Source organism: Papio anubis, chromosome 7, assembly GCF_008728515.1.
Source record: "Papio anubis isolate 15944 chromosome 7, Panubis1.0, whole genome shotgun sequence".
NCBI lineage: Eukaryota > Metazoa > Chordata > Mammalia > Primates > Cercopithecidae > Papio > Papio anubis.
This window is the reverse complement of record NC_044982.1, coordinates 83195628-83206450: the sequence shown is the minus strand read 5'-3', so window position 1 is coordinate 83206450 and position 10823 is coordinate 83195628. Positions and strand designations below refer to the sequence as shown.

The window sequence follows — 10823 nt, the reverse complement described above, 5'->3', positions numbered from 1 at the left end:
TCACTGCAACCTCCACCTTCCGGGTTCAAACGATTCTCCTGCCTCAGCCTCCTCAGTAGCTGGGATTACAGGTGCGTGCCACCACACTCGGCTAATTTTTGTATTTTTAGTAGAAGTGGGGTTTCGCCATGTTGGCCAGGCTGGTTTGTAACTCCTGACCTCAAGTGATCCGCCTGCCTCGGCCTCCCAAGGTGCTGGGATTACAGGTGTGAGCCACCCACTGCTCCTGGCCAAAATTTTCTGAATAAAGTTTGACCTTTTCTTTTTCTTTTTTTTTTTTTTTTGAGATGGAGTCTCGCTCTGTCGCCCAGGCTGGAGTGCAGTGGTGCGATCTCGGCCCACTGCAAACTCCGCCCCCCGGGTTCACGCCATTCTCCTGCCTCAGCCTCCCGTGTAGCCGGGACTACAGGCGCCCACCACCTCCCCCGGCTAATTTTTTTTGTATTCTTAGTAGAGACGGGGTTTCACCGTGTTAGCCAAGATGGTCTCGATCTCCTGACCTCGTGATCCGCCCGCCTCGGCCTCCCAAAGTGCTGGGGTTACAGGTGTGAGCCACCGCGCCCGGCCAAGTTTGACATTTTTTTAACTGAAATTTGTTAGTTCTCAATTAATATCACATTGTTCTTTGTCCACATCATTTTAAAATTTTCCTATTTCTGATTTTACGCTATTCTTTCAAAGCACCCATTATTTTCATTTCATTTTAGAATATTAGGCAAAAGTTTTCGCCCACTTTATGACCACATTTTATATTGCGTTCTCATCGTTTATTGGAACATTAATTAGGCTTTATTTTCACTTTTTTGTTTCCACAGTAACATGTATGGGATTAGGTTATAGTGTTTGTTTGCCCCAATCTTTTAAGCGAGGTGAATTTTCCTCGGCTGCTAGGAAAAGTTCCTACACCCCTCTCCCGCCACCGCGAGCCGCTCCTCGCCCTGTGAACGCCTCTGCCGGCCCCGCCCACGTCCCGTGAACGCCACGGAGCCACGTCCACTCTTTTAGCATAGCGCCAGGCCCCGCCCACATCTCACACACCACCCCGGCTGCGCTTAGTCTCTTGCCTCACCCGGTGCCAAGCCAGCTGTTTATTTTCCCGCCATTTCCAGCTCTTCGTGAGGAGAAGTGGATGATTTCCTGAGATCTGAGGCCTTCTGGAATCACAGCGGCCAAGCGGGTAGGGAGTGTAGCCAGAAAAAGAACTGGTAAGTTTGAGACGGCTGAGGCCACATCGCCTCTGGAAAGCAGGCGAGTTTTGCCCTCGGGATCGCCTTAATCACTCTGTTCACTGCCTTTTTTATGTTGGATTCATCTTGTCAGTTCAGGTTATGACATTGTTGCCGCCCTTAAACAAACCTGGGCATATAGAACGGGGCCTTTTCAGTGGTTTTTTAAGACTCACTTACTGATGAAAGTTAGTGTATTAGGAGCAAACAAATAGGACAACGAAGCTCGTGGCACTGTGAGATGCGTTTGCGTTGAGCTGTTTATTCAGTACTTTTTTTTTTTAATCGTAAATCTTACGAAGTTTGTATCCCTCCGCGGTTACACACACACACATCCAACGAAAAGGCCGGGTGCAGTGGCTCCCGCCTGTAATCCCAGCACTTTGGGGAGGCCGAGGTGGGAGGATCGCTTGAGTCCGGGAGTTCCAGACCAGCCTGGTTAACACAGAGAGGCCTTGTCTCTACGAAAAATAAAAACAAAGATAAAAAATAGCCAGGCGTGGTGGTGCTCCTGTAGTCCCAGCTACTCCAGAGGCTGAGGAGGAAAGATTGCTTGAGCCCAGGAGTTCCAGGCTACAGCGAGCCCTGATCTGCCTCTGCACTCCAGCCTGGAGACAGAGTCAGACCCTGTCTCAAAATAATAATAATTATCCCACACACAAAACAAACCTTACAAAGTCATATTTACTCAGGTATTTAACAAAGTATATGAAATTGGTATTGGCAGAAAATACAGGATATATGGTTACCATGTCTAACACAAAAGCTATTTAATGTGGGAGCAAGAACTTTACGTAGGGAATCAGGAAACCAATAATTAAAGATGGTACTTTTGGCAAGTCATTTAATTTCGCTGAATATCAGGTATCTCTTTTGAAAAATGGTGGGAATGAACAAAACTTTAAGTGATTTTTCAAAGCCCATTTCAGATCTATGATTCTGAGTTTCTTTTTTTTGAGACGGACTCACTCTGTCACCCAGGCTGGAGTGCAGTGGCATGATCTTGGCTCACTGCAACCTCCTGGGTTCAAGCAATTATCCTGTCTCAGCCTCCCAAGTAGCTGGGAGTACAGGCGTGCACCACCACGCTCAGCTAATTTTTTTATTTTTAGTAGAGACGGGGTTTTGCCATGTTGGCCAGGCTGGTCTTGAAACATCTGACCTCAGGTGATCCACGTGCCTCGGCCTCCCAAAGTGTTGGAATTACAGGCGTGAGCCACCACACCTGGCCTGATTCTGAGTTTCTATAGAGTAGAAGGAAAGTATATAAACTGAGACCATACTATCATTTATCAGCCCTATTTTCCTTAGATAAAATGTGTCCCAAGTGGCTAATATGTGATCTTCTCTTTCTGGTTCACTACCTTCTCTTGGCTCTACTCTCACCATATCACAGGAAATAATTAAAAAAGAAATGGATAATTCGTTTTTTGTTTTTATATTTTTAAGATTGTATTTTCTTTTTTCTTTTCTTTTCTTTCTTTTTTTTTTTTTTTGAAACAGAGTCTGGCTCTGTTGCAGGCTGGAGTGCAATGGCGCGATCTCAGCTCACTGCAACCTCTGCCTCCCATGTTCAAGTGATTCTCCTGCCTCAGCCTCCTGATTAGCTGGGATTACAGGCACCTGCCACCACGCCCAGCTAATTTTTATATTTTTAAAATGTAGAGATGGGGTTTCACCATGTTGGCCAGGCTGGTCTTAAACTCTTGACTTCAGGTGATCCACCTGCCTTGACCTCCCAAAGTGCTGGGATTACAGGCGTGAGCCACTGTGCTTGGCCAGGATTGTATTTTCTAATTACAAATTGGCACATGTATTAATCCAGAAAACCTGGGGAAAAAAAGTAAAGGAAAACACACACACACACACACACACACACTCTCATAACCTTGCTACTCAAAAAAAAAAATCTCACCACTGTCCATTACTTTTCTAAATGTGTGTTTATATGTATATATATGTATATGTATATATATCCACATTTATATATAAAATGTTATAACAGTCTGCTGTTATAAAAAGCAGTCTGCTTTTTTTCCACTTTATAGGTACATGTACTTCTTCACAACCAACTGGAATACCCACAATGATATGCCGCATCCCAAAAAGCTATCAGAAGCTAAGCAAGCATAGTTACATAGATTTTGGAACAGCTACAATTATGTTATGCCCTAGGCTATTCTTACTGTTTCTCTTTATCTGCTCCAGAATGGATTGGTTTCATTGCAACCAGTGCTTCCGAAAAGATGGAGCCCATTTCTTTGTCACCAGCTGCGGTCATATTTTCTGTAAAACATGTGTGACTCTGGGTGAGTGATTCAACTGTTTTCAGATTCAGGGAAAAATGTTTTCATGTAAGGATGTAAGCAGTAGCCATTTCTATGTGTGTCTTAGGATAAAAATCACTTATTAGGTCAATGGTGATACAGATACTGTAGAAAACTGTCAATTTTAGAAATTGAAGGAATCCATTAATAAAGAATGGTGCTAAATTATTTAGCAAATGATTTAGCAAATCTATTACTTGAGGACCAGAGTGTACTCATTAGTGTTTTGAAGTCTGGCAGGGAAAGCCACAAGGCATCAGACTCTTCAGGGAAAAGAGATAGAATAAGTATAATGGATGGGAATAGAGGAAAGTTTGGCTGATAGAAGAGCCATTTCTAAAGGGGAAGTGGTCTAGTATGTGACATCAATTTGATTAGAAATGATGATGATGATACCTTTGCAGCTTAAAAAGCAGTTTCATGTCAACCAATTTTATGTAAGCCGCGCCACACGCCCCAGTGGTAATTATTAGTAGAACCGTTTTACAAATGAAGAGACTGGCTCAGAGAGGATAAGTGATTTGACCAAGTTCTTATTGCTATTAAGTCTTAGAAAGGATACGTAAATTTAAGTTTTCTTTCTTTCTTTCTTTCTTTTCTTTCTTTCTTTCTTTCTTTCTTTCTTTCTTTCTTTCTTTCTTTCTTTCTTTCTTTCTTTCTTTCTTTCTTTCTTTCTTTCCTTCCTTCCTTCCTTCCTTCCTTCCTTCCTTCCTTCCTTCTTTCTTTCTTTCTTTTCTTTCTTTCTTTTCTTTCTTTCTTTCTTTTCTTTCTTTCCTTCTTTCTTTCCTTCTTTCTTTCTTTCTTTCTTTCTCTCTCTCTCTTTCTTTCTTTCTTTCTTTCTTTCTTTCTTTCTTTCTTTCTTTCTTTCTTTCTTTCCTTCTTTCTTTCTCTCTCTCTCTCTCTCTCTCTCTCTCTCTCGCTCTCTTCTTTCATGCTGCAATACTTACAAGGTGTGTAAATCCCTAGAAGAGGGACTTGGGGTAGGGTGTTTTGATCATAGAAGACATCACAGAAGGAGTGATGCTTCAATAGAGTTTTGAATGATAAAATGGAATTTACCAAGTGGATAAGGCAGGGAAGATTTATTCTAGTTTAAGAGAACAGCATGTACAAAGACGTATTACATCATAAAACCATAGTGCAGGGGACTACACATAATTGGGATTGTTAGAGTATAAACAGTAAGGTAAGACGTGGTGAGAGATGAGGCTAGTGAAGTAGGGAGTGTCGGATGATGGAAGGCTCTATGCACTGGGCTAAAGAGCCTGAACTTCATCCTGCAGGTGATGGAGACCTGTGGAAGTTTTTGTTTTGTTTTGTTTTTGACACAGTCTCACTTCGTCACCGAGGCTGTAATGCAATGGTGCAATCTTGGCTCACTGCAACCTCTGCTTCCCAGGTTCAAGGATTCTCATGTCTCAGCCACTTGAGTAGCTGGAATTATAGGCATGCACCACGATGCCGGGCTAACTATTGTATTTTTAGTAGAGATGGGGTTTCACCATGTTGGCCAGGCTGATCTTGAACTCCCAGCCTCAAGTGATCCACCTGCCTCAGCCTCCTAAAGTGCTGGGATTACAGGTGTGAGCCATTTTTTGTTTTGTTTTGTTTTGTTTTAAGAGAAGAATGTTATGTACTTGCTAGCTCACTCTGGCAACGATATGGACTGGGAAAAAGAAAAACCTTTAGTCCCCAGAAAAAGAACAGTCAAGTTAAGTAGCCTCAGGGGAAGCTTTTTTCTCTGTACAAATCTCATGACCTTTTAAAGTTGTCGCTAATGTAAAAAGCTGTTTACTATGGTAACAGCAGCTCACTTTGGAGTGGTTTGTCTCCATAAAGCATATGCCATGTGATGTTTTCTGCTGACATGGCATTTGTCTTAATCAATGACCAGTCCCACTACTAAAATTTCACTTTACAGGGAAAGATTAGGAATCTTAATTTTTGCTTCTTTCAGATTGGGTTGATTGGGGAATGAGAGTAGCAGAGCTTCAAAGCAAGATTAACAAATATTAGCAAAGTGATGACAAGGTAGGCATAACTGGGGAGTTTCTTACAGTACCCAATGTGTGCCTGCTGTCAGGTCAATAGAATACAAAAGAGTAACTTAAAGATCTTTGGTATCTTGTACTTTTCCCTACTCTTGTAAACGTACTGCAGTACTTCTGCTGGGAGTTTAGAATTGTCCTTTCTGTTCCACAGAAGAAAACTGGGAATTTATAAAAAGATGGGGCAGGAGGTGCTGGGATGGTGGCTCATGCTTATAAACTTACCACTTTGCGGGGGCCAAGGTGGGAGGATCACTTGAGCCCAGGAGTTCAAGACCAGCTTGAGCAACATATGGAGACTCCATCTCTAAAGATAATAACAAAATTAAAATGAGCTGAGGTGGTGATGTACGCCTGTAGTCCCAGCTAACTGGAAGACTGAAGCAGGAGGATCACTTGAGCCTGGGAGGTTGAGGCTGCAGTGAGCCATAATTGTGCCACTGCATTCCAGCCTGGGTGACAGAGTGAGACCCTGTCTCAAAAAAAACATAAAATAAAATTTTAAAAGATAGGGAGATGGGTAGAGGTACAGTGTGAAAGCCCTACTTATACCTCAACATACTAGTTTGGAAACACTTACTTAGAGAACAGACCTTAAGTTGGTGTCCTTTTATAACACAATGATATTCTAAATTCAGTAAGAACCCTTTTTTTCTTCTATTGCTAGCATACTAGATTGTTGCCATGTACTTTAAGTCTTTAAATCTTACCTCTTGCTCATGAGAGCCAAACATTTTTTTCCCCTTTTCCTTCCAGAAAAATGTGCTGTTTGTGGAACTGCCTGCAAGCATCTGGCTCTTTCTGATAATGTAAGTTTTTCTCCCCCTGCCACAAATGGTCTCATCCCATTTCTGGCCTGTAGGAAGTATATACAAAGTACAGATGATGAATTGTTTTAAAAAGAAAGAGAAGAAGACCGGGCGTGGTGGCTCACACCTGTAATCCCAGCATTTTGGGAGGTCAAGGCGGGTGGATCGCCTGAGCTCAGGAATTTGAGACCACCCTGGGCAACATAGTAAAACTCTGTCTCTACTAAAATATAAAAAATTAGCCAGGCTTGGTGGTGCGGGCCTGTAGTCCCAGCTACTTGGGAGGCTGAAGCACGAGAATCACTTGAGCCTGGGAGGCGGAAGTTGCAGTGAGCCAAGATCGCACCACTACACTCCAGCTTGGGAGTAAGACTCTGTCTTAAAAAAAAAAAGAAAAGAAGAAGAAAAAGAAAGCAAAGAAACAAACTTGCAAATAGCCATTTGTAAAAAGAGTGTAAATAATAGGCCAGCTGAAGAGGCTCGCACCTGTAATCCCAGCACTTTGGGAGGCTGAGGTGGATAGATCACCTGAAATCAGAAGTTCGAGACCAGCCTGGCCAACATGATGAAACCCCCATCTCTACTAAAAATACAAAAATTAGCTGGGTGTGTTGGTGGGCACCTGTAATCCCAGCTACTCAGGAGGCTGAGGCAGAAGAATCACTTGAACCCAAGAGGCGAGGGTTGCAATGAGCCTAGATCACACCACTGCACTCCAGCCTGGGTGACAACAGCAAAACTCTGTCTCAAAGAAAAAAAAAAAAGAATATAAACAACAGATGGAAGCATTATTTGTGATCACTGTTACAGATGCACAAGGTAAGGAGAATTGGACATATAATGTACATCTAGAACAGTGGTGATCTCCCTTTTATACAGAGTGGAGATAATGCCAGGTACATTAGAAAAGGTGGTACATCCTTTGTCATATTAGTCAGTATTTTATTTTATTCAATTGTGGATATTCTCACAGTGTGTATTGCTCTCTTTATAGCTGAAGCCTCAGGAGAAGATGTTTTTCAAAAGTCCTGTGGAGACAGCTTTGCAGTATTTTAGTCACATCTCTCAGGTATGAGAAACAAAAGTGAAGAAAATCTGATTCTCCAGGCAAATTCTAATTGCATCTTATTTCTTTATCAAAGGTTTTCTTTAAACTGCATTTGTACACAATGGAGGGAAATTAACTGCTTTCTTTGCTTTCTTCCTTGATGATACAAATTTCAATCAGTTAACTTTTTATTGACCCAGAATCTGTGATAGGCTGTAAAAATCACTATGTAGCTAACATCTTGCCTTGTATTTCCTCGTTGTATTAATTAATTTCTAAGACTAAAGGTTGTTCTAGGGAGCTTTATCATTTTTCTCAGCAGATAGATGCATCTTCTAAAAATTGCTTTGAGTATATAGGCCTGGCCCTGCAAACAATGGGTGTGATGGTTTAACTCGCAACCAGTAACTTATAGCACTAAGATCATGAGACTACTTCTTGTTTCCCATTCTTACTTTTCAATAACCTTTTTAGTAATACTTAACTCTTCATTTAGTGTTAATAACTGGTTTCTTGAATTTTAGGAAATATTTGTCTTTTCCTGATGTGTCATATGTTGGCATACAATTGACTTGGTCAGGAGCAACAGGAATGTAGAAGAAGGTAGAGAGAAGGCAGGACAACCATTTGAGAGAATTCCCTAGTTGTAAAAACTTTGATTTTTTTCTTTCTACTCCCCAGTTATCTTAGATCATGCTACTGCCTCATGGAATTCCTATTGTGGCATATTTCTTGAGATTTGTATCACTGTTCCCTTTCTATACTCTTACTTCTTATTCTTTTGAAAGTACCCCTTTTCTAAACCTCAAGATGATCCTTAGTCATTTTCTGGTTGAAGATTTATTTTTCAGTGTCCTGCCTCTCAATCCTCACTCTAGAGATAGAGTAAGGGGAATTAAGGCTTGCTGCTTGCTGTCTTTAGCTGCTGGGTTGAGCCATCATATTTGACATACACTATATTTAACATTATAAGTATATTAAAATCCAGCTGAGACTCAAGGAGAAATGTAAACAAGGTCATAGGAACAAGAGAAAGAGCAGACCTTTGGTTAATAAATAAACCTAGGCATAGTTAATGATCAGTAGAGAAATCATATGTAGTCTGAATCCTAACCTGCCTGATCATGGGACCAATTACACATGGTCAAACAATCAAGATAAAAGAAATGGAAAGGGTCAGTTAATCATCACTGTAGTGAAGGGTCAATTTAGTGAAGTCAGCAAAGTCTAAAAATGTGTTTTCCTAATTTGTGAAGCTGAATAACTGATCCAGTACCTAGACTGTTTCATTCAGGCTTCTGCTCAAAACATTCTTCTTCAGTCAGTCCTTTAGTGACTCTCATATTTCAAATAGTAGCCCCAGCATTTTCTACTCCTTACCATGCTTTTTTTTCATCATAGTTCTTTTCTCTAACATTATGTTATATAATTGTTGTCTGAATCCTGCACTGGAATATAAGCTCCATGAAAACAGATTTGGTTGTTTTGTTTATTGTTCTCTTTTAATAGTCTTTAATAAGTAGTGGACACTCAAAATGTTGTCATTGAATGAATGATGGAATGTTGCTCTAAATATCTATTTATGTTCCAATTTTAGTATTTATGTTCTTACGTTCTCCAATCTCTACAATGACTTAAGGCCATTTCTTCTGCTGCACTTTGTGCTAATAGTTGATCAAACTGCCTGTTTTGAATCCTTTTCCCACCTCAAGATAATCTTTCTGAGGGATCGGAGAACCTCATGTAGATCTGTAAGTTTTCTTTTCTTTTCTTTCTTTCTTTTTTTTTTTTTTTGAGTTGGAGTCTTGCTTTTGTCGCCCAGGCTGGAGTGCGGTGGCGAGATCTCAGCTCACAGAAACCTCTGCCTCCAGGGTTCAAGCAATTCTCCTGGGGGCAGGGGCAATTTCAGTCTTATTCATTTTATATGACTCCTAACGTAGCACCAGGAACATAGAAGGATTCAATAAATACTTTTTGAAAGAATTAATGAAATAATCTTTCCTATTGAAGTTATCCTTTAATGTATATGAAATACAGTAAAGTGATAATACTGGGAAAACTGTTGGTGTAGAAATCTAATGACCAACTCGGCCTGCTAACTTATCGCTTTATTTCTTTGAGCCAGTCATACTTCCTCACATGTAATATGAAATAATAATACTCATCCTACTTCTTATGAAGATCCAATGAGACAATGTTTATGGAAATATTCTAAAAACCATAAAGTACTTAAAAAAAAAAACAAAAAAACCCCACAAAAACAGAGACAGTCTTGCTATATTGCCCAGGCTGTTCTCAAACTCCTGGCCTCAAGCAGTCCTCCCACCTTGGCCTCCCAAAGTGCCAGGATTACAGGTGTGAGCCACCACGTCCAACCTGAAAATTGTACTTTATTAGTTTAAAAAATAATGTGGAAAAGTCATGAAAGGTTATGAGTGATCACAAACTCACTTAAAAATAGTTAAAGATCATATACGTAAAAAGAAGTTTGTGTTTTAAAAAATTGTTGGCCGGGCGTAGTGGCTCACGCCTGTAATCCTAGCACTTTGGGAGGCCAACGTAGGCAGGCGGATCACCTGAGGTCAGGAGCTCGTGACCAACCTGGCCAATATGGAGAAACCCCTTCTCTACTAAAAATAAAAAATTAGCCAAGTATGGTGGCACATGTCTGTACTCCCAGCTACTCAAGAGGCTGAGGCAGAATTGCCTGAACCCGGGAGGTAGAGATTGCGGTGAGCCGAGATCGCGCCATTGCACTTCAGCCTGGGCAACCAGAGCAAAACTCCATCTCAAAAAAAAAAAAAAAAAAAAAAAAAAAAAAAAAAATTGTTTTCAAAGGGAAATATAAACACCCCATGTGCTTTTTTTTTTTTTGAGACGGAGTCTCGCTCTGTCGCCCAGCCTGGAGTGCAGTCAGTGGCTTGATCTCAGCTCACTGCAAGCTCCGCCTCCCGGATTCACGCCATTCTCCTGCCTCAGCCTCCCAAGTAGCTGGGACTATAGGCGCCCACCACCACGCCAGGCTAATTTTTTTATATTTTTAGTAGAGACGGGGTTTCACCGTGTTAGCCGGGATGGTCTCCATTTCCTGACCTCGTGATCTGCCCGCCTCGGCCTCCCAAAGTGCTGGAATTACAGGCGTGAGCCACTGCACCCGGCCCTTTTTTTTTTTTTTTTTTCGGTCCACTAGTTTTCATGCAATCTCCTACTTTTTTTAATAACAGCTTTATTGAGATGTAGTTAACATACCATAAAATTCACCCTTTTAAAGTATGCAATTCAGTGGTTTTTAATACATCCACAGAATTGCACAAACACTACTGCCTAATTTTCAAACATTTTCATCTCACCCCAGAAAGAAGCTC

At 41.1% G+C, this 10823-nt stretch overlaps 1 protein-coding gene across 11 annotated transcripts in view; it reads left to right on the top strand.

The window, feature by feature from the left end:
* The first annotated feature begins 509 nt into the window (after window positions 1-509).
* Window positions 510-10823, top strand: part of RNF212B (ring finger protein 212B) — a 39064-nt gene continuing 28750 nt past the window's right edge. For 3 of the 11 annotated variants that reach the window (XM_021941018.2, XM_021941024.2, XM_021941017.2), the window contains exons 1-3: window positions 2938-3535; window positions 6358-6410; window positions 7405-7479. In XM_021941018.2, coding sequence (XP_021796710.1) covers window positions 3313-3535; window positions 6358-6410; window positions 7405-7479 — 351 coding nt within the window. In that variant the 5' untranslated portion in view covers window positions 2938-3312. Of the gene's footprint in view, window positions 1206-2930; window positions 3536-6357; window positions 6411-7404; window positions 7480-10823 lie in introns of those variants that run through there. The other 8 variants (XM_021941020.2, XM_031668244.1, XM_009211196.3 and 5 more) reach the window with 7 other exon arrangements.